General features: G+C 41.7%; 2 protein-coding genes across 12 annotated transcripts in view; one reads left to right on the top strand and one right to left on the bottom strand.

Annotated features, from left to right (window-relative positions):
• clcn2a (chloride channel, voltage-sensitive 2a) overlaps positions 1 to 17508 on the top strand; it is a 40897-nt gene extending 23389 nt beyond the window's left edge. For 8 of the 9 annotated variants that reach the window (XM_083525087.1, XM_083525090.1, XM_083525089.1 and 5 more), the window contains 17 exons: positions 1190 to 1268; positions 1573 to 1698; positions 1996 to 2080; positions 2172 to 2273; positions 3553 to 3637; positions 4122 to 4277; positions 4519 to 4588; positions 5383 to 5493; positions 6686 to 6896; positions 7363 to 7496; positions 7649 to 7830; positions 9030 to 9138; positions 9342 to 9388; positions 9695 to 9733; positions 10170 to 10289; positions 10679 to 10765; positions 10900 to 17508. In XM_083525087.1, coding sequence (XP_083381213.1) covers positions 1190 to 1268; positions 1573 to 1698; positions 1996 to 2080; positions 2172 to 2273; positions 3553 to 3637; positions 4122 to 4277; positions 4519 to 4588; positions 5383 to 5493; positions 6686 to 6896; positions 7363 to 7496; positions 7649 to 7830; positions 9030 to 9138; positions 9342 to 9388; positions 9695 to 9733; positions 10170 to 10289; positions 10679 to 10765; positions 10900 to 11310 — 2154 coding nt within the window. In that variant the 3' untranslated portion in view covers positions 11311 to 17508. The remainder of the gene's footprint in view (positions 1 to 1189; positions 1269 to 1572; positions 1699 to 1995; positions 2081 to 2171; positions 2274 to 3552; positions 3638 to 4121; positions 4278 to 4518; positions 4589 to 5382; positions 5494 to 6685; positions 6897 to 7362; positions 7497 to 7648; positions 7831 to 9029; positions 9139 to 9341; positions 9389 to 9694; positions 9734 to 10169; positions 10290 to 10678; positions 10766 to 10899) is intronic. The other variant, XM_083525088.1, reaches the window with a different exon arrangement.
• A 57-nt stretch (positions 17509 to 17565) lies between these two features.
• The window catches only part of fam131aa (family with sequence similarity 131 member Aa), a 10850-nt gene continuing 4961 nt past the window's right edge, over positions 17566 to 23454 (bottom strand). For 2 of the 3 annotated variants that reach the window (XM_083525221.1, XM_083525222.1), the window contains exons 2-5: positions 21471 to 21558; positions 20894 to 21079; positions 19787 to 19924; positions 17566 to 19150 (exon numbers count right to left, since the gene is read on the bottom strand). In XM_083525221.1, the coding sequence (XP_083381347.1) occupies positions 18753 to 19150; positions 19787 to 19924; positions 20894 to 21079; positions 21471 to 21558 (810 nt within the window). In that variant the 3' untranslated portion in view covers positions 17566 to 18752. Of the gene's footprint in view, positions 19151 to 19786; positions 19925 to 20893; positions 21080 to 21470; positions 21559 to 21900; positions 22035 to 23454 lie in introns of those variants that run through there. The other variant, XM_083525223.1, reaches the window with a different exon arrangement.

Genomic DNA, 23454 nt, shown 5'->3' with positions numbered 1-23454 from the left:
CTTTGTCTAACCCTAACCCTAACCCTTTGTCTAACCCTAACCCTAACCCTAACCCTAACCCTAACCTTTTGAAAATCCTGACAAAAACGCACAAATTCCATCTGGACGCTAAAAGTGTTCTTTAGAGCTCATCATTATCAGAGAACGCTTAAGGGTTCTACATAGAACCATTATCTGACCTTCAGTATATAATGGACACCTTGAAGAACCTGTAAAACCCTATTGTATGTTTTGTATGAATTAGTGAAACACGGCAAAAACGACCATCTGACCTAATATACTGACAGTGAATCTAGAACTATACCCATACCTGTAGTAGAACTTGTTTCCGTGAAGAAACCAAGAAACCTAAATACCAATCAACCTTAACGAAGCTTAATTATCCAATCAGCCTTAAACTCATCAGAACCTTTAAACCACGACTCCCCAAACTACGCATGTGGAACGACTCTCTGAACTACGCCAGAGACAATGTAATTGTAAATATATGTTTTTCTCGTATTATATCTGTATATGATAATAAAGTTTCAAACTAAAATGTCCCCTGGTTATCAATAAAGGTCGAGGCACGGATATTCCATCGCTTGAACTATCGTCAAAAATCCATACCGGTAGTTTTTCCTTGTTTTTCGGTCCACTGTGATTACAACAGCGGCCTCTACAGGCGAATCACTGACGCCACGTGCTGTTTGTTTTGACACGTGAGACTGCGCGCTGCACGGAGAGCGCTGTATTCTATTTATTATTTATAATAATATTTCTAACTCTTAAGAAAGCGTGTTTTAATTAGATGTAGAAGGTCATGTGACCCGAGCGCTGATGACAACATTGTTCTAGTAGTGAGGTTTTAAAAAAAGAACTTTTTATTGCACCCTTCAAGAACCTGGTTTTCTAAGAGTGAACACTTTGGTAAAGCGTTCTGATCGTTTTATTGCATTCATTTATCCTGGTCTAATGATTTATATTACGAATAAACGTTTTTTTTTGTTTGTTTGTTTGTTTGTTTTCTTTTTTTCCCACAGGAAAGAAATGACATTGTTGTAAAGTTTATGTGATCGGCTGTAAATGTAGAACATTTTTTGTTTAGTTCATCTTTTTTAGATGTGAAGAATGCTGTGTGGTGAGTGTGAGCTGATGTGTGTGTGTGTGTGTGTGTGTGTGTGTGTGTGTGTGTGTGTGCGTGTTGCAGAACGAGTTGAGGAACACAGAGATGCTCTCTGCGGCGTGTGCAGTGGGAGTGGGCTGCTGCTTCGCGGCTCCGATCGGAGGTAAAGTGACATCCTGATTTTTATTCCGTTTTTAAACATACACGGTGTTGGTCAAAAGTATTGGGACACCTGCCTTTTCCAGCCAGATGGTTTGTAGCACAAAGTCAGAGGCGTCGCATCGAACGTCTTTAGAACATCTTCTCAGAAGAGTGGAGCGTATGATAACAGCAAATATCACTAAAGGTGGAATGGGATGTTCAAAAAAGATTCACATAAGTGATGATCAGGTGTCCACAAACTTTTGGTCTTTAGTGTAGCTATCACTTCTCCAGACATCTACATGGACCTGCTGTGTGTTTTGCAGGTGTGTTGTTCAGTATTGAAGTGACGTCTACGTTTTTTGCGGTGAGAAATTATTGGAGAGGATTTTTCGCAGCGACGTTCAGCGCCTTTATCTTCAGAGTGTTGGCCGTGTGGAACAAAGACGAGGGTGAGAAATGTTTTTGAACACGTTTTCATTATTAATCAGTGAGTGTTTATTTATTATTATAAGACCTCTGAATGCTACAAAGCGCTGACACTGGAGACTCCTTACCACGATCTCCACGTGCCTGTGAAAGAGCCGTTACTATGGAAACAACAATGACATATCAGTATTAATCTGCTGATTAGAGACAATCAATTAACACCTTCTCATTAGCTATGTGGTATGAGGTGTATTGGATATATAAACATCCCCTGGTCCAATCGGCAAATCTAATCTCGTAAAAAAACGATCCTTTTGCAGAGACGATCACGGCTCTGTTTAAAACACGATTCCGTCTGGATTTCCCATTCGACCTGCAGGAACTTCCAGCCTTCGCCGTCCTCGGGTACTGAGCCCATTATCTTCGTGCTTCCTGATCGTTTTTTACATCAGATGTCTTTGAAAATGTTTTGAATTAGTTTCTTCTTCTCTCTCAGGATTGCAAGTGGATTCGGAGGAGCGCTGTACGTTTACCTCAACCGGCTGATCGTTGAGTCGATGAGGAAACAGAAAACCATCAACAAGTTTCTGCTAAAAAAGTGCGTCTGCTTACGAACACTTACAGAATATTTACAGTGCAAAGTTTCCACAGAGCTTCACTTCTCCCATGTTACAGGTGCACAGTCCTTTTCAGCCATGTTTAATCGGGTTCAAGTCTGGGCTCTGGCTGGGCCACTAAAGGACATTCACAGAGTCGTCCTGTAGCCACTCCTTTGTTATCCTGGCTGTGTGTTTAGGGTTGTTGTCCTGTTGGAAGATGAACCTTCACCCCAGTCTGAGGTCCAGAGCACTCTGGAGCAGGTTAACATCAAGGACGTCTCTGTCTCCCAGTTCCTGCTGCTGGAAAACATCCCCACAGCATGATGCTGCCACCACCATGCTTTAATGTAGGGATGGTACTCAGGTGCCTTTTTGGCAAACTCCAGGTGGGCTGTCATGTGCCTCTTACTGAGGACTGGCTTTTGTCTGGACACTCTACATACAGGCCTGATTGGTGAAGTGATGCAAAAATGGCTGTTCTTCTGGAAGGTTCTCCTCTCCACAGAGAAACACTGGAGCTCTTTCAGAGTGACCATCAGGTTCTTGGTCACCTCCCTGACTAAGGCCCTTCTCCCCCGATCGCTCAGTTTGGCCGGGCGGCTCTGCTCTAGGAAGAGTCCTGGTGGTTCTGAACTTCTTCCATATACGGATGATGGAGGCCACTGGGCTCATTCGGACCTTCAGTGCTGCAGAAATGTTTCTGTTCCCTTCCTCAGATCTGTGCCTCCATACAATCCTGTCTCAGAGGTCTACAGACAATTCCTTGGTCTCCATGGCTTGGTGTGTGTTCTGACATGAACTGTTAACTGTGGTACCTTCTATAGATAAGTGTGTGTCTTTCAATATCATCTCCAATCAACTGAATTTACCACAGGTGGACTCCAATCAAGTTGTTGAAACATCTCAAGGATGATCAGTGGAACCAGGATGCACCGTATTTAGCAAGGGTGTTAGTAAAGTCAGTTACTGGTGTAGGTGAGGTGAGGAGGCCTCGGGTGCAGCCAGGAATCAATAGGGATTATAGCAGGAGGTCTTCCACTCCAGCCAAAGGAAAGCAGATCTTCATGGAGCTGACTTTGTGCACAGGACTATTGTTATGCTGAAACAGGGAGAAATTCATGCTTCCAAATCGAGAGACATCATGACAGGAATCACAATACTTTTAGCCACATAGCTGATGGTGTCTGATGTTCGCCTCGTTATGTTGCTTATTTTTTTTTTATTCAAGTTCAGATGTTTGAATAACTTTTGATATGATTTATATTTGTTCTTCTGTAGGAGGTTGGTGTATCCTGCTGTCGTCACTCTGCTCATATCCACTCTCACGTTCCCCCCAGGATTTGGGCAGTTCATGGCTGGACAGGTCTGATATTCTTATATATGATATTTAACAATAGAATTTGTATAATATTTGACATAGAAACAAATATATTTATTTGTTTGTTTGATTTTGTTTATATTAATTAGTTTATTTATTTATTTAATTATCCATCATAAATTATGCAATTTTTTAAAACCAGAAAATTATACAAATTAAACAGATAATTATTTATCATCAATAATAAATAATTTCATAATTATTAAATAATTATTGTGACTTGTTACATGGATTTAAAAATATTTCACATGCTTTAAAAAGTAAATGCAATTTTTATTTTCGTTGAAATATTTTACTGTAATAAGAAATATATAGAAATAAATGTAATAACGTTGACGTATCATTACAACGCTCCATGTTTCTTCTCCTCGGGTCAGCAGTAATCAGTACACACAGGATTTATAAACTGTATATTTTGTAATGGTGAAGTATTTCTGCTGTTAGTAATGTGGTGTGTGTCGGCACTCAGCTCACTCAGCACGAGTCGTTGGTGGCGCTGTTCGACAATCAGACGTGGTACAAGCAGGGCATATCCGAGGAGTTCGTCTTCTCTGGTCAGCCTCAGGCCTGGAAACACCCGCAGGTCAGCGTCTTCATCACCCTCCTCCTGTTCATCGTCATGAAGGTAAATCAGGACATCAGGAATCTATACACAACACTCGTAGATGTTCGGAATGATTTCATTTAACAAAGAATTGGAGTGTTGGAGTTTGACAGTATTTAAATTGAGATGTTAGATGTTAGCAGGTGATGGTCATGGCCTGGAGATCAAAGACGTCTTAATGTTTCAGTCACAAAGGATAAGAGGAGTGATGAGGGAACGTGATAAAGGAAGAATGTTGTTGTTCTGTTGTTTTTCCCAACAGTTCTGGATGTCAGCCGTCGCTACAACGATGCCGGTGCCATGCGGCGCCTTCATGCCCGTCTTCCTAATAGGTACATGATCCTAACGTCCAACCCTGTGTTTTAAACCTGTTCCTTTATAAGCTTCAACTCTCCTTCATATACTTTAACTTTCCTTTATACGCTTCAACCCTCCTTCATACAATTCAGTTCTTCTTTATATGCTTTGGTTTTTCTTCATACCTTCATCTTTCAATCGTACACTTCATCACTTCTCCATACGCTTCAACACTCCTCCCTTGTATACTTCATCTTGATGAAAAAAGCTTCAGTACATAGTTTGTGTTGGTTTTGTAATTTTTTTGGACCATTTTATTGTTTAGTTGTTTGTTTGTTCACTCAGCGTTTGTCTGTGCTTTTATTTTAGCTCACCGTTTGCGTTTCTCTTTATTTCCCCACGCCATCTTCATCCACATTGCCAAGCAAAATCATCAGTCCTGTGTGCACAAGTAAGTCACTCGAAACTCCCATTAATAAATCAACAAAGACGTGAAGCTTCTAAATCCAGCAAAATTTTACTGCTGAAACACAACTGAGTGCTCTCCACAACATCTAGTGGAACATCTTCCCAGAAGATTGGAGCATATTGGATATGTATATATATATATATATATATATATATATATAATAATTTTTTTTTTTTTACAGCTCCGAGAATCTTCTGGTGCTTCAGCTTCAAAAATAATGTGTATAATCTGAGTAATACAGAAGAGCAGTGGTTTTTGTACACCTCAGGTTTATGCTGTATATAATATTGATATTAATTGTAAGTAACTTTGACATGTGAAGGTTTTGGATGTGTATAATGAGGTGAAAGTTTTACTCAGGTGCTGCGTTTGGGCGCTTGGTGGGTGAAAGCATGGCCGCCATTTTCCCCGACGGCATTCACAGCGACAACACGGTGTATCCCATAGTTCCCGGCGGCTACGCTGTTGTAGGTGAGGTTCATATGTCACATCATATCAGCATAAATAATTTCTTTTTAAATCCCGGACTTATTACTAAGTGCTAAAATACATTATTGACGTACAGCTAGCTTGTTTACCAATGTAAAGAAAAACAGATGTTTATTTAAGCTGCATACTGACCCTTTTTAAAACCTTAAAATACAACATATTTTCAATAACTAATGTTACATAAATGCTTCCCAAAAGAGCTGTTTGGTATTAGCATTGCGATTCTTTAATCATCTAGCTAGCAAGATCAACATGGACATGGACAAATATTGATGCTTGATGCAAATGTATGTTTATTGTTAGTGAAACCAAACTCAACATAGAGCATGAAGATAAAATTGTCACGCGGCGAACACGGAGGCGGAGGCAGAAGTAGAAGCCGGCGTCTTTATTAAATTAAGAAGGCAGAGCCAAAACAAAACACCCGCAGAGCGGGATAAAACCGGCAAAAGGCAGTTCCTTGGGTAATATCTGCGGTGAGGCGTGGAGGAAGCGCAACGCGGAGGCAGCGACGGAGAGGCGTCGGAAATCCGAGGTGCGCTGGGGAAGAAAGCCGTCACCGTGGGGAAAGCGGGGAATAAGTGAACAGAAGGTGCGTAGCGGGAAAGGCTGACGCGGAGAAACACCACCGGGAACCTGCACAGACACACACACGAGCATAACCACGTACATGTAATAACCGACAACCCGTGTGTGTGTGAGAGGGAGTTTTATAGGGGGCCTGGGTTTGATCCCAGGTGTTCGGGATGAGCCCGATGGCACTGAGCCTCGTGCGGGCGGGGCATGCACGAGAACCGGAGCGAGGTGCGGCCGGGAATCCCGGGTTATGACAGCCTTCGCAGGGGGCGTGGCAGGGGGATTCCTGACAAAAATATTCTTGAAAATGTTTTAAAGTAATTTTGGTGGAACTTTTGCTATGTTTCCACACGGACGGCTTTAATTGCCGGATTTTGATGATGAATTTGAGACTTTTTGAGTTATTTTTCGGTGGAGTTTTTTATTGTTGTATATATGAGTAATAAAAAGACGTCGTGAATAAATGTGTGTTGCATTAAAGGTTTTCATTTCGCCTCTTTTATATTTATTTACTTATATTTTTTATGAAAATGGTCAAAAAGAAATGTGTGCTGCATAAATCGTGGGTTAATAAAAATGTGTGTGTGTGTGTGTTCAGGTGCAGCTGCACTTTCCGGAGCCGTCACACACACCGTGTCCACGGCAGTGATCGTGTTCGAGCTGACTGGTCAGATCTCACACATTCTGCCTGTGATGATCGCCGTGATTCTGGCCAACGCCGTGGCTCAGAGCCTCCAGCCGTCACTTTATGACTCCATCATCAGGATCCAGAAACTTCCATATCTTCCAGAACTGGGCTGGGGCCAGGAGTGAGTGCCTTCCTCGCCTCTCTGTCCAATCCAAGATTTTGTGATTAGTTTCCTCCAACAGCATGTACTAGGGTGATTTTATTCCTCTTACACCTCATCATTCTGCCCACAGCTGCAATCGTTCATCAGCAGCCTCTCTCTATTCTCTCTTATTAGGTCAGTAAGACAAAATAACTCTTCTGTCCTGAAGATTCAGGTTACAGCTCTACTTCTGCCTGTTACAAACCACTGACACTGGAGACTCCTTACACAAAACTTCATCATATCAACAATTAGATGCATTTTTTATTTGCACGAATGCTAGAAACGATGATGTACTAGAACAAGTGCATTGATATTATTATAAACCCACACTGCTCTCAGAGCTGCTGTTCCAGGAAATAAATCAACATTGTTTCTGACCAATCACAAGCCAGAACCTTCTTACAATTTAGCTGACTTGCAGTTTTGTGTCCTCGGTTTGTAGGAAGTATAATATCCGAGTGGAGGACATCATGGTGCGAGATGTTCGTTACATCACGCTGTCCTCTACATACCGTGATGTGCAGGAGGCGCTGGTGAACGGGCAACTCAAAACTCTGGCTCTTGTGGAGTCTAAAGGTGAACCTGTTTTAACAAATCCCACCCTCTACAGTACTGTACATTCAGACGCATGTGAAGTGCATCTTTATTATCTCGAATTACACACTTCTTCCTGCTTTGTTTCTGATCTCGTCTCGCCGTATTTACTGTTGTTTCCTCTTCACGTTCAGAGTCAATGATCCTGCTGGGATCTATTGAGCGTTCTCAGCTCCAGTTCCTGCTCTCGGAGCAGCTCGGTCGAGGGCGAAGGTTGGAGTACTTGAGGGAACGAGCACAGGACAACGGCGCCCATGTCCCCGCCTCGATTTCCGAGAATTCTTCACCTAAAGCTGGCCGTGGTGTTCGCTTCCTGGTAAGATGCTGCAGATAATAAAAAAAAGCTAATTATAAAGCTTACATGTGTGTGAATGAGAGGGAGGGCAGTGTTGGGGTGCGGTTGCAGGGAGAAGCAGTGGAGAAGGTGGAGGAGTTCAGGTACCTGGGGTCAACAGTGCAAAGTAATGGAGAGTGTGTTAGAGAAGTGAAGAAAAGAGTGCAGGCAGGGTGGAGTGGGTGGAGAAGAGTGATAGCAGGAGTGATTTGTGATAGAAGAGTATCTGTGAGAGTGAAAGGGAAAGTTTATAGGACTGTGGTGAGACCTGAGATGTTGTATGGATTAGAGACAGTGGCATTGAGTAAAAGACAGGAGGTGGAGCTGGAGGTAGCAGAGCTGAAGATGTTGAGATGTTCGTTGGGAGTGACGACGATGGACAGGATTAGAAATGAGTTTATTAGAGGGACAGTGCATGTAGGACGTTTTGGAGACAAGATGAGGGAGGTGTGATTGAGATGGTTTGGACATGTGCAGAGGACGGACATGGGGTATATCAGTAGGAGAATGCTGAGGATGGAGACACCAGGAAGGAGAAAAAGAGGAAGACCAAGGAGGAGGTTTATGGATGTGGTGAGGGAAGACATGCAGGTAGTTGGTGTGAAAGAGGCAGATGTAGGGGACAGGGGGGTATGGAGACGGATGATCTGCTGTGATGACCCTTAATGGGAGAAGCCGGAAGAAGAAGAAGAAGAAGAAGAAGAAGAAGAAAGCTTGCTAAATGGAACATGTCAGTGCACCAATCAGGTGCAATAAGAGTTAAATCTTCACCACCTTTCATAAATATACAATATTTTAGTTTGTTTCAGTAACTTTTGTGGGATTTACCATTGTATGAGTACATTGGTAACATTGTAACATCTGAATGGCATAATTGTTACATTGTAGCATTAGAACTGTGATAACATTATAACATTGTAAATGTGCAACATTGTAGCATTGTAACACTGTGTTTGTAACACCATAGCATTGTATACATGTAACATCTAATTGATGCAACATTGGAAAATTTTAGCATTTTAACAGTGTATCATCAAAACTCTGTTAAATTACAGCATTGTAAATGTGTAACATTGGAACAGTGCACCTGTGAAACACTGTAAATGTGCAACATTGTAAGTGTCCTGCTGTATATCAGTGTAACAATGGAACAGTGTTACTGTGAAACATGTTTTCTGTAGATTTCCACAGAGGAATCTTCATACAGTCCGACCCTCACCAACTCCCAGATTCCTCTCAAATCTGCACTGAAGACCGTGTCGTCCATCAGCAACACCGACACCCTGAACAGTATGTACACAACTATCCTGAACTGATTCTCTACCTACAATTATACTTTTCCATTCATAGGAGAAAAGGACACCCCATAAACTAGCTGTTGCTATGGCAACTGTCACATGTTAGATCAAGAGAAAATGAATCAACACCTTTTCTCTTGGACAGTCAGAATTCAAGACCCTTTGGTGACCCAGTTTTTGCTCTCGTCCATTCAGGTTCTCCGAGTTCATCCTGTGGCGATGTGGTGAAGGAGCAGGTGGAGGTAAAATGATGACACCTTTGATTACTGATTACTGCTACGTTTTTTATATGAAATAAAAATAAACATTCTGATTAACAGTGTTGTTTGTGAGTAAAAGCTAGCTACACAATGAAATCTCATAATTAACATGAATGCTAACATAGCTTTCAGGAGCTAACCTAGCAAACACAGCATTACCTAGAGTGTACAAATATGCTAACATGGCATGTGTTTTCCTCGCTAGTTGTTAGCAGGTACAGTATATTTTGTGAAGCGGATGGTATTTATTTTTAAGTAATTTATTTCTTCTGCCTAATATGATTTCAGGAAGCTCCTAACCTCGAGGAAGACGTGTCCACAGCAGAGGTTAGCATCTTAGGCTAGATCAAACATTGTAGCACAAGTTGCTCACATGTTCATGAACATTTAAATAAACTCCACCCTCACTCCAACTTGCTCTTCTGTTCACAAAGTGTACAGAACCAATCCGAGCAATATTACACAAAATCAGTAGCAGATGAACCTTGAGTTTAAAAGCTAGTTAGTAAGCAAATGCTAACCTAACAAGCTAAATTGTGAAAGCTTAAACCTCCTATGAACCTAAAAGCCAATGAAAGCTGATTAAAAAACATAAGTGAAAGCTAGCATGAAAAAGCTAAGCCAGAAAGCAAAAGTTTAAGGAGGCACACAAGATTTTCTTCTGCCACTGAAAATTTAGATGCTTGAAAAGAAGAGCAAGATTGCACCCGAGTCATATTTATACAAACTAACCTGCTTTTCTCTGACTTTTAATGTCACAAAGATGTCTTTACCCCAGATTGCTGAGTGGGAGGAGCAACAGCTGGAAGAAGCCGTCTGCTTTAACAATTGTAAGATAGACCCCGCCCCCTTCCAGCTCGTCGAACGAACGTCTTTGCACAAAGTAAGTTAGGTTTAGTTTTTGTGTTAAATCTCGATCACTCTCATATGTAAATTAGCACGTACAAAAAACGTAAACGTCCTGTCACATAGTCACATTTTTGTATGCCAACCCAGTGATGACATCAGAATCTGAAGTTTAAACCAGGAAGTGGAGTCCTGGTCCTTTTACATCCCTATAATGAGTGCAAACATGTAGTAATCTTTTGAGGAGGCGGAGCTAAAATCAAAGAGGATGATCAAAAAGGGAAGGGCCAAAATGGAATGTTATACAAATTTTACTTGGGATGTGAAAAACTAATTGACTACTGACTATGCTAAGCAGAGTCATTGTTAGCATGAACTTCAGGTGCGTTTCCCAAATCTTTGTGTTGTTTTGTCTGTAAATCGCAGACGCACACCATTTTCTCGCTGCTCGGTCTGGATCACGCTTACGTCACAAGCACCGGGAGACTCGTTGGAGTCGTCTCATTGAAAGAGGTGCGAGTTCTTTAATCGGTTATTACTCACTGTGCTGACATTTTTTCATCCGATTCCTAATAATGTAATTCCTGTTGACTAATTGTTCGGTGGCATAACCGGTCTGTCTAACTTGCAATTTTCCTTTTCTGTAGCTACGCAAAGCTATCGAAGGCTCCGTGACAGTGACGGGCGTGAAAGTCCGCCCCCCTCTGGCCAGTTTCCGTGACAGTGGCACCAGCAGTAGCGTTTCTGAAGTAACCGAGCTCCACAAGCTCTGGAGTCGCCACAGGAGCCTACCGTTGCCGCGGGAACCCAAAACAGCCGCCGAGCTCTGCGACGAGATGGAGCAACCATCCGAGAGCAGTGTTTTGAATGAGACAGACTGCACTGAGGTCTTACACAGCGAGGACCAATCAGAAACCTCGGTGGCAGAGGAGACCCAGTCGGAGCTTGAAAACCTTTCAGAAAACTTTTCCGAACCGCTCGAGGAGAACATCTCGGGGCAGGAGGAGGAGCTGACATGTGAGATCAAACCGTCTAACACGAAGGACCAGCCAGAATGACAGCTGCTGTTTGGTAGTTAACGCACACTAATGAATCAAACATACCGGAACATCCATGCACGTGACCCCGCCTTCACACTAGCATGCGACAAAATTGTGACTTCCTTTGTGTTATCCTAATCAGTTTTGGCGCAGTGAAACTAAATACTTAGCACCACTAAAATTCCAGTGAATGCCAGTATATGGTATCATTTTAAACTCGTATCCATGGCGATCAAGTGACCAGAAATGTAGTCGACATTGTTGCAAAATTTTGGATTTGAAAAACAGGGTGAAAGCTAGCATTTAATGCTAATGAAAACAAAACAGCTGTCAGCTGGATACGCACAAAATCGGTTAGTATAACCTCAAGCGGCAGCATGTGATACTCTACACTAATATTAAAACAATCACCACGACAACTATAACATCACAACCACAAGGGGGCGCCACACATGTCTTGTCACTTTCCGGTGTGAATGCTGGGTGACTCCTGGATGGAGGAGGCACTTATAAAACAGCGAGGCATGTCTGTTCCTCTAAAGATGGTATAGGCACCATAGCATAGACGATATTTAGCAGGCATGAGCTGACGTTATCAAATATTATCACAACAAAACATCGTACCACAGAGGCAGCTGAGGAACAGAGTTTTAATGGGTTCATGCTCTTTTACAGGACACACTTTTTTATTTCAGAAGCACAAACACTGGCCAAAAAAAAAAAAGTAGAACACCCAGACAGGGTGGCAATTTTTTAAGCAACTGCAGATGAGGAGAAAATATTAGCGTTGCATGGCTGTGTGCACGTGTACGTATGAATATGAGATTATGAAATGAGGAACTTGTGTGCGTGTGTGTGTGTGTTTGCGTAACCCGAGTGTGTGATTCAGACACGCACAGAACCCACGTCTCCCATCTGGAGCAGACACTTTTCATCTGTCTCCGAGAGCTAAGCTACAATTTAGGTCTAAAATTAGCCACTTAATCGCCGTGGTGACGATCGGAGAGAGGGAAAAATGCAACCAAAAAATGGAAGAAGAGGAGGAACCGAGTAAGAAGGAAAAGGAAAAAGAAGAGGAGAGGTGGAACAAAAGAAAGAAACAACGACCAGAAGGAGGCTGAAAGACAAACAATTATTTTTGAAAAGTTGTAATTAGCGTGTGGTCAACGCTACACAAGCTAGCTAAACTCAGATAGCAAACATAAACACAAACACACACACAAGACACGCTATAAAATACTTCTCACACACACACACACACACGTGCATGGGTTTTTACAGAAACTCAACCCAAAACAGGAACCAACGAGTCTCAAGTCTCACCGTTTCCGTGGCAACCGCGTTATCTGAGGTTTCAAGTCGCAGTTACAGTAGATTAGCGTCGTTCCTTCGTCCGGTCGTTCTCAGGCTCGTTTGGTTCTTCAGTTCATGTCACGGTAGACAAAAATTCAACAGTAATATTCAACGTTTGTTTTTATTTAGCAACACAACAATCTGTAAGCGAAATAAATATACGTCGCGGTCAACTAGCTAACGATAACCTCCGATTGTAGTGCTAGTGGCTAACATTGTCCCCAACCACTGTAATTAACAACAACCGCTTGTGTTCTTTATGCTATCATTTCAAACGAAGTTCAACAAACTAACAAAATATTGTCTAAAGACCATCAGAGTGTTTCTGAGACATCACTGACAATCAATTACGAGCACGTGATTTAAAAAACCCTGGTCTGTCTTTCACAGCGTTAGCTAGGCTAGCTAGAAAAGCTACCTAACTAACAATAATCTACTGTAGTGACCCCCCAAAATGTTGGTTTCTGTTCCTACCGATCATGAGCTGGAACCAAACCCTGGGTCCTCTGGTACTCGGAAAGATGGCTGATTGAAAAAAGCACATTGTTATATATGCTTTTTGTGCAAAAGTTTTCACACCCTCACACACACACACAGAGTGCAACGTGGCAAAATTTAGCATTTAGGATTTTAAAACTCTGAAGAAACCAGAACCTGAGCGATTCCTCATCAATTGCATGCAGATACCCAAACTACAGGAGATTATTATCCACTAGTGGCGTTACGATTTGCTCAAGACTGCAGGTGGCGCTGGTCAAATTCCAGAAAAACATCGGCAGCTAGTGCTTCATTATTATTGGAATGAATCCTCTTGGCCACACCTCCTTACACTGACCAGTCTATCATTTTAAATAGCGCCACCTACAGTCAAAAACTTTAAACTGCAAGGAGAGATTGTCTGGTTTCTGTGTGAAGAATTCTGAGCTCTTACTATACGTCAGTTTGGATCTGCAAACTTTATTTCCATGCAAAAGCTCTTCATCAGGTACTTGAAGTTAAACCGTGAGTTTTTTACCTCCAAGGCCGAATCCGGTCAAAAAGCTGCAACTTTTCCATTCTTTTACAACAGCAAACGTAGTTACACTGTAAATTTACTCCATGAGGTACAGTAGGCATGTGCCGATTATCGCTTATATATCGTTATATCGTACTATTTAAAATGCATGATGATGTAAATAGGTGTGGAGAATATAAAATCTCATAGCTAGCATGATTTTCTTGGTCTTCTATAACGTTTGCATAGCCATATTTGTGTTTGTTTATTGGCAAAAGTTTATGTTTTTACATTTGCATAAAGCTAGCTAACGTGATGAAACGGGATGTTAGGGAAGTTTGATCTCAAGCTCGAGTCGAGATGAAGTGGCATGAAAGTAAAGAGAAATTCCAGAAATTAGCATGTTTTAATATCCGCTACTTTCGAAAACAATTTAAATGGCTAGCAACAACCTATATAATAATTATTTAGCTAGCAATAACCTAATGCTAATGAGCTAGCTAATCACATACCTCTTATGAGTAACTTTAGCAAGTAATAACCTCCTGATTTAAATTTAGCTAGCTAGCAACTAGAAAACTACCAATTGCTAACTAACAATGCTAGCAAGCGTTAGTTGGTGTTGTCAGTGTCAGTCTTCAGGATAAGACAAGGTATTTATCATGTTTAGAGAAAACTAAAAGTATTTCCAAACTAATCTCCTGAGGTAACTTTATCAAGTAATAAATCGTGTTTCCACTTCACCCAGCTAGCATTAACCTTTTGTGGTAGCTAATTAGCAATAACTTATTTAGGTAACATTAGCCAGCTAGAAATATTCTCCTACTCCTAATAAACTAGCTGGTGTTAATGTTATAATTTTAAAGTAACCCAAAAATAGCTTTTTTCCTCACTAGTTTGTTCTAGACCTGTACAGTGTTTGTTGCTAGCTAGCACTAGTTAGTGTTGTCTGTGGTAAACGTTTGTGGTAACTTTAGCTAGCAATAATATCCTAAGGTAACTTTAGCTAGCATTAACCTGGTGTGCTATTCGTGACCTTAAGCTGCTAGCATTAAATGCGCCACCATGGCGCGTCTCAAACTCAGGAGTTTTCGTGTGCAATAGCGTCACTCACAGGATTTTGATTTTGTACAAGAAACAATTAGCTAGTGCTAGTTAGCAGTGATAAAAATAATAATCATAATAATAAAATCTAAGCATTTGAGGGTAAACGAGATCGAGACGAGATATTGGCACATGCCTACCGTACGCTAGCGGCTGTAGTGACGTTTTCTGTTGCTAACGTTCTGCTAATCTGTACGCTAGATTTCGATCCTCACTCCCCTGCCCTTCATATGCACTTCATATACAGCCTGCGTATCAGAGCAAAACTTTAGCTGCAAAGCTTTTTATTAGTTTTTTTCTTAAACTGACTGTGCAATAATCGTTTACATTCATGCAACTAACTAACGCTTGCCAAATAAGATTATTACGTCTTCGAAATGGTTTGATTTTGTGCTGTAAAGAAGTACATGTTTGTGTTTTATTTTTAAATGGATAACGCTTTGTTTTAAGCTAACTTACATTATTTTCCTGTCATACCGATTGCTAGCTAGCAGCTAGCAATGTCCTGGCATTATATAAACCTTTTTCTACGTAGCAGAATCATGATGTGATTCATGATGTTCAGCTGGTGATCAGCAACTTTCCTTGGTAGCTGTAGCTAGCAGGTAGGATCATTCATGAATAAACCGATAGCTAGTTTGGAATAAGAGAGTGTGTTAATCATTTAGCGAGCTAGCACTTACATCCTTTGCTGATGTTAGCTCGCTAAAGATTGGTCCGACGTGCTAACTTTAGCTAGCGCTCATTAACTTTATGAAACAAATATAACAAGAGGAGTTTAATTAACCTCTTAAAATAAAGACGTGGATTGGGACACGTCCCAGACGCTAGTGATTTTTTTCATTATTTGGGATGGTGTTTACAGATACTACACAAGGTAGGGCCAAAAGTTTGTGGACAACTGACTATAAGATTTGTAATGCTTTTTGAACATCTCACTTTACTTCTGGGAAGATGTTTCACTAGATTTTGTGGAGATTTTATGCAGATTCATTCACAACAAACTCGTTCATTCATCCACAAGGGTGTTAGTAAAGTCAGGTACTGATGTAGGTGAGGAGTTCAACAGGGTTGAGCTCAGAGCTTTCTAGCTGAAGATCTTCCACACACTTCCAACCCATGGAAAGCAGATCTTCCTGAAGCTGGCTTTGTGCACAGGGGCGTTGTCATGCTGAAAGAGGTTTGGGTCTCCTAGTTTAAGTGAAGGGAGAAATTTCATGTTTCTGCATCCTGAGACGTCTGATACAATTGTGTACCTCCGACTTTGGGAAACTGTTTGGAGGGCAGAACCACATATGGGTGGAAAAGTCAGGTGTCCCAATAATTTTGTTCTTATGTTCTTTATGTTCTAGCTGGCTAATAGCATTGTTTCAATTAGCACATAAGGTTAGCAACTGATTTACTAATTACAAATAAATGTGTTTCTGTGAAGGGAAAAATATTTCCTTTTTTTTTTAAATGCTAATCGTCCTTGCTAGCTGTAACAATAAGAATAACGCCAATACGATATCATAGCCAACAAGAATTCTCCAAACAGCTCTTTTTTTTTTTTTGCATCTTCTTGCTAGCTAAGCAACATGATGTGTGTGTATATATATATATATATTGGATGGTTGGGGGTTTAAGCCCTGGTATCATCAAGCTGTCACTCTTGGGGCCCTTGAGCAAGGCCCTTAACCCTCTGTGCTACAGGGGCACTGTATAATGGCTGAGCGTGCACTCTCACCCCAGCTTCTGAACATCGTTGGGATATGCGAAGAAAGAATTTCACTGTGCTGTAAATGAAAAAATCTCATACTTTCTCACGTATGTTCGCTTGCTAACGTTACACTGGTTACAGAAAGGATTCATTCAGCATCTGAAATAAAACTAAACCCTGCAACAGAGATTCTCTTTTTAAATCTACAAAGTTTCCATGGTTTCAGGTAAAGTTCTATCAGACAGGTTCTTGTATGGACACCATCCCAAAAATTTTTTTTAAAGTTTTATTTTATTCTGTCGATTCCTGGTTCATTTGTGGGCCAGAAACATTTAAATAGAAGCTTTAAAATCATGGGTATGAGACTTTCTTTTAAATCATGTGATCTTCGCAAGCATAGAGAGATTTTTAAATATGGACACATTACACTTAAATTTTTTATTTTTTTAACTATTACTTGAATGAACGACCTCTAATAACCTTTCTGTTTAAACCCTAACATTATGTAGACATTCTTGTTCTTCCTTTTTTACTTACGCTTTTTTTGCTTTGCCTTTGTGTGCAAAGTCATTGTAAAGGACATCGCTGATTAGATCCTGCTGTTCCCGTCTGCTGCATCACTGCTCGATTGCAGATTCACGTTTAAAAAAAAAAAAAAAAAAAAAAAACACTCCGTTTTCCATCCGGCTGTTTGTGTGATGTTGCGTCCGGCTTGTTGCGTTTTATTTGTGTGTGTGTGTGTGTGTGTGTGTGTGTGTGTGTGTGTGTGTGTGTGTGTACATTTATTCTATATTCTACTTAACGCTGATCTCCTGCACATTTTAACGTAGAGTTAAGCAATAAGTCTGCACTCGTGTTTCTGAACGCTGAACGCCTTGTACAGAATGAAATGTATACGACTCCAGCACACGTGGCCTGTACATATAGAGGATATGCATATGGAATCAACATTGCCATTATTTTTCAGAAAAATATATAAATATACATTTTGGGGTTGTTTTCCTTTTTTTTTTTCCTTTTTTCTTTTTTGTACATCAGTAAAAAATTATTAAATTTCAACTTTGAACGTTTGTGTCTTGACATTCTTCTCTTTGTTCAAGCAAAAAACCACAGCAACAGAAAATCCACTTTACACTCATCCACTTTAATGCAATCACGTGATCACTGCAATTTCCAAACAGGTTCTTATACAAAGGATTTTAAAAAAACCAAATCAAACGAACGAACAGAAAATAAAAAGATTGCACGTCGAACGTCACGTCCCACCGTCACGAACACACACAAGGCCACGTCACCAGGCCACGTTTACGGAACAATGCCACGTCGATTATTATGGATCACAAGTATAACTTTGCTGTGGCACGTCATGCACGTGGATGAGGTTCTACTGCCTGGTTCCAGAGCTTTCCAGAGGAATCTAAACCCTTCCAGAACATTTCAAAGTTGTCCAGAAGTTTCTTGTGTTTAAAAATGTCTCAAACGTTCTCAGGGGGTCTCTTTTAGATTGTTCCAGAGTGCTCCAGTGTGTTGCATCATGAGCACGCTGTGGACCTGCTGCAGGACATCTCAGCAGCTGACAGCAAAACGTTTCACGTCACAGTGGAGCAGAAATAAACGAACGAGAAGAAGAAAGAGAGAAGAGTGGGAACGTATCAGTTCTCTGAGGTACGACATCACACAGTGATTGTAGTAATGCGTTTCCACGCGTCTCACGTTTCCCACGGCGGAGCCTCAAATCCTCGTAACAGAACCTCCGCGGAGCTGATATGCTACGGTAACGTCTGGGAGGCGCGTCAGAATCGTACTCATCATGGGTCCGATTCCAACTGTAGCCGCGTGTGAGCGATAAACTGGCGTTTAAATGTAAAATATTAGTTCTATTTTAACGGAAACGATACGATATTGTAATTATTTCGCAATTTTTATCATTTCCAAATTACAAAACCCATTTCCTAATGCGATCATCTGTAACGCTCACTTCTGATATTAAATTTTAATAAAGGTCATTTGAAGGTCATAATTTTCTGTGCTATTTCCTACAACTTTTTTATATATATTTATATATGACATCATCGAACCGCGACTTCTTATTAACCTCAGAACCTCCTGATCCTCATCCCTCGTTTTGAAAACAATACGTTCACTGCATGGAGAAATCTCAAAATACAGACAGCAGAAGATGAGAGAAGATAAATGTGTCCACTGATCCGTCCACCAAACGTCCAGATGATTGCCAGATTGAGAAGGACACGAAAGGGATGAACCGTACAGAGATATGCTGAGAGAACCACATCACCTCATGGACATTTCTCAATCCTCCACATCCACCTCATCCTCGAAGGACGCGGCGCCTGAAGTATCAGACGTGCTGTACCAGCAGATCACCTCCTGAAAAACATTGTCGTCCGTTTCTACTTCCTGTTCCCTTTCATCCTCTTCTTCTGGGCAAAGACAGGACTCAGAGTAGGAAGCAGAGTGGTAGCAGGAGTCGCCTCTGCTCCAGTAGGACCTGCGTTTAAGCTTCTGGACCTCGTTGGATGACAGCTGGAGATCTTCTGCTGGAATTTGTAATTCTTCGGTTCCTTGTGGTTCTTCTACGTTGTGATGGGCGTCGGAGTGACTCAGGATGAGGCTGGATTCCTCACTGATGTTCTGATCTGTTTCAGGCTGGCACAGCGACAAGCTCTCCTGATTGGACAGCACAGCGTCTGGGGGAGGAGCAAAGAGTAAGAAAACCTAGAGAATGGGAGGAGAGCAGGAAAAAAGGACGAGAGACACAAATAAGGAAACAAACAAACATAATGAAAAAGTAAAAACAATTGAAGGAAGAAAGACGGTACAACCCGAACATTTACAACTTCAGATCAAGGAGGTGTGGCCTCTGTACGGCAGTCTCAATAAAGGAGGCGTGGCCTCTGTACGTCAGTCCCAATGAAAGAGGTGTGGCCTCTGTGTGACAGTCCCAATAAAGGCAGCGTGGCCTATGTGTGTCAGTCACAGTGACGGAGGCGTGGCCTTTGTGCATCAGTCCCAATGAAGGAGGCGTGGCCTATGTGTGTCAGTCTTAATGAAGGAGGCGTGGCCTCTGTGTGGCAGTCTCATTGAAGGAGGCGTGGCCTCTGTGTCAGTTCAACTAAAGGAGGAGTGGCTTCTTTGGATTTGTTTAGATTTTCCTTCTTACATTCCAATCAAGTAATTTTCTAGAGTCTTCATTATTATTCTAAAATTGTATAAAACAGTAAAAATGAAGACTTTCTGAGCAGCAGTGTGTAACCTGTTGACTGGTAGCGTGTCAAAATCTAAGAAGTTAAAATGGAAAGTTGAAGTTCCTCTTGTGGACGTACCTGAGCTCTGAGTGCTGATGGTTAACTCATTATTTTGAGCGAACTCCTCATCAGAACAATATTTCTCCACATCCTCCTCATCCATAGAATTCCAAGCTCGGAGTTTAGCTTCTGCAATAGCAAACTGCTCCGCCACACCTGCACACACCAAACACACACATTTACACCCACAGTGCTGAGAGATTCCCAACACACACTTCTCCAATCCAACAACCCCACAGTATTACCGACATTCCCCATTATTCCTAGCGCTCCTGACCTGCATTGGATTAGGGCTTCCAGCTTCAGACTTGAAATTTAGAGAATCTGTGTTTGTGTTTGTGTGTGTTTTCACATTGGGTCACCCTCAACCTACATCCAATTTATTGCAATCAGACGTGTGAAAGCAACCAGAACTCTCTCTTTCTATCACACACACACACACACACACACACACACACACACACACACACACACACACACACACACACACACACACACACACACACAACAAGGTGAGATTAGAAGAGAAGAGAAGTAGAAAGGAGGTGTTGGAGCAGGTGTATATGTGTGTGTGTGTGTGTGTGTGTGTGTGTGTGTGTGTGTGTGTGTGTGTGTGTGTGTGTGTGTGTGTGTGTGTGTGTGTGTGTGTGTGTGTTAGTGAAAAAAGAGAAGGTGAGAAAACGAACAGTGACAGTAAAATGATTGCTTTTAATATTTTAATATTCATTTCTCTTTTACATGAGACTGTCTGTCTGTCTGTCTGTCTGTCTGTCTATCAGAGGCCACAGGACTCCTTCAGTACATCATTAGGAATCTCAGAGGAATAAATAAAACACTTCAAGTTCTCAGTGACGTCTCAGCTGTATAACCTTCAGCATGTACTGAGATGAAAAACATGATGGAATACTGGGTGCTTGTGTCAGGAATTCTACACAATTCTTACAACAAACAGGAAGTGAAAGAATCCTGGGAAATAAAAGAAAAATATGAGCTGAAGTACAAAAGATCCATAAAACAAACCATTAGTGAGTGTGTGTGCCTGAGTGTGTATGTGCGTTTGTGTGTGGGTGTGTATGTGCGAGTGTGTGTGGGTGTGTGAGCGTGTGAGTGTGTGTTAATACACACCTGCTGCAAAGCGTGCCTCCTGCTCTCCCTCGCTAAGGTGTGAGTAAGAGTTAAAATGCGACTGCAGCGTAGCAGACGAGGGCTCCAGCGGTTTGGACCAGCCTTTCCATTCAATCAGGTGAGCAACTCGACCCTGAGCCATCGCTGTCGGCTTGGTCACATGATCTTTCACCACCTGAGAGATCCCTGAGGAATTAGTAAGAGGAGGTAAAGGTGTAGGTAGAATGAAAGAATGAATAAATGAAAGAAAGAAAGAGGCAGAAGGAGGTGGAAGAGGAATGTGAGGAAGAGGTGATGGAGGGAGAGAGGAGAAAAGGAAGTATATGAGGAGGAGGATGAAAAGGAAGTGAAGCAGGTTCAGGGGTTGAAGCAGAAAATAAAGATTTTCACTTGAGTGCAAAATATTTTGGCGAGTTTTCTACAGAATCAGACTCCTGAACTTCCTCTGTATTATTAATAGAAATAAGAAGCCACTAAATTACCACAGTATCTGTGTGAAGCTGCTCTGAGACGATGTTCATTGTTAAAAGCTCAATACAAATAAACATGAATTGAATTGAATGTGAAAATTTTTCACCGTTTAGCGATGATCTGGCCAAAGCTGCGATCTCCTGGATGCTGAGCGCTTTTCTGGATTTTGGGAGCATATCGAAAGGTTTATCAACCTGAAACACACAAACACAGAGACGTTAAACCCAGCAGGAACCTCCAGAAAGCTCCAGGATCACCTTCATATGAACATTTTAGTCAGACTTCTGTAGCTGAGATCAAACACAAATCTAATATTATCTAACAAGAGTCCTCACTTGATCTAAAAAATATGATCACATCAGCCCTGTTTTAATCATCTACACTGCTCCCAATTACATCTCACACTGATTATAAAATACTACTACTGAGGTATAAAGCACTTAACGCTCTCACGCCGCAGTATCTGAGTGAACTTCTGTACCAGGATGATCCTCCACGCCTACTTAGATCAAAAGGTGCAGGCTATTTGTTGGTACCTCAAATAATGAAGACTCCAGCAGGGGGCAGATGTTCCTCTTATAAACCCCACAGTTATGGAACAACCTTCCAATCAGTGTTCGGGACTCAGACACAGTCTCAGTGTTCAAGTCGAGGCTGAACACATATTTATTTAGTCTTTAGTCAGTAGGTGTTTGTGAGGTAAAGGAGCAGATCTGGAGGATCATGGATATGGAGTGTTTGGTGAACTGGGATATTTGGATGCTGTCGTCTCCTCACTCTCACACGTTCACTCAGGTTTGGTGATGGTGGTGTGGTGGGTCGTCTCTTATCCCAGAGATCCTCATGTCTGTGTTTCCTTCTGCTTCTCCCTTTTAGTTCTGCTGCCAGAGTGAATCTTACCAAAGTCCAAACTGCACAGTGACTTAACTTTCATACAACAATCACGAGACTTAATAATCCATATCCTTCTCCTCCTGTCACCCTCTTCTCTCTCTCTCTCTCTCTCTCTCTCTCTCTCTCTCTCTCTCTCTCTCTCTCTCTCTCTTCTCTCTCTTCTCTCTCTCTCTCTCTCTCTCTCTCTCTCTCTCTCTCTCTCTCTCTCTCTCTCTCTTCTCTCTCTCTCTCTCCTGATGCTCCTGCTCCTCTTCCCTCCATGGATCTTCCCTCTTCGTCCTGGTCTGCTTCTGGATGATGTTCTCTTCGACTGGAGGCGACTCTGTGCAGCTGGAGATGTTTCTCATCAACGCCTTGGGTGGTTCCATGAAATTCCAGAGTAAGAACAGGAGCTTTGAGGATTTGGACTGAGGTTAATATCAACAGTCTGCTACACTGACTCAGGACTACAGTTTGCTCTGATCTCCATCACTGCACCTCAACATCGTTTATCTGTAATAAATGGACATTTGGTGGCACCCAGATGAGGATGAGGTTCCCTCTTGAGTCTGGTTCCTCTCAAGGTTTCTTCATTCTGCATCTCAGGGAGTTTTTCCTTCACCACAGTCTCCACCGACTTGTTCATCAGGGACAAACTTACACTTATAAAGAACATCTTCATTTTTATCTCCACATTATCTGTGTAAAGCTGCTCTGAGACAATGTTCATTATTAAAAACGCAACACAAATAAACATGAACTGAATTAAAATATCGTTATTATTATTAGTAGTTCAATTGAATTTCACTCCACAGAGGAAGAAGATGAGTAAAGACTCTGTCTGCTGTTTTTCACCTGAACACCTGAATGTGTGTCACTGCTTGAATCTGATTGATGATTTGGCCTGAATCTCAGCGTGAACGTGAGCCTGCACCAGCTGGGATACAAACCTCTCTGTGTCAGGGTCTGCTAATATTACCCTGGACGTGGACATGGTGTGATCTTTATTCGTAGATGATTTAGGTCGAGTGTCGAGGGACGAGCGAAAGCACCGATCAGGACGATGATGGGGGGGGGGGGGGGGGGTTGGGGGCAGGACATCATCATTATCACACACCTGATCATCATCACCACCACACACCTGATCATCATCACCACCACACACCTGATCATCATCACCACCACACACCTGATCATCACCACCACCACACACCTGA

The sequence above is a fragment of the Silurus aristotelis genome (genome assembly GCF_946808225.1).
Source record: "Silurus aristotelis genome assembly, chromosome: 22".
Lineage (NCBI taxonomy): Eukaryota > Metazoa > Chordata > Actinopteri > Siluriformes > Siluridae > Silurus > Silurus aristotelis.
Note: the sequence above shows the minus strand (reverse complement) of the source record. Positions and strands in the feature narration are given on the sequence as shown.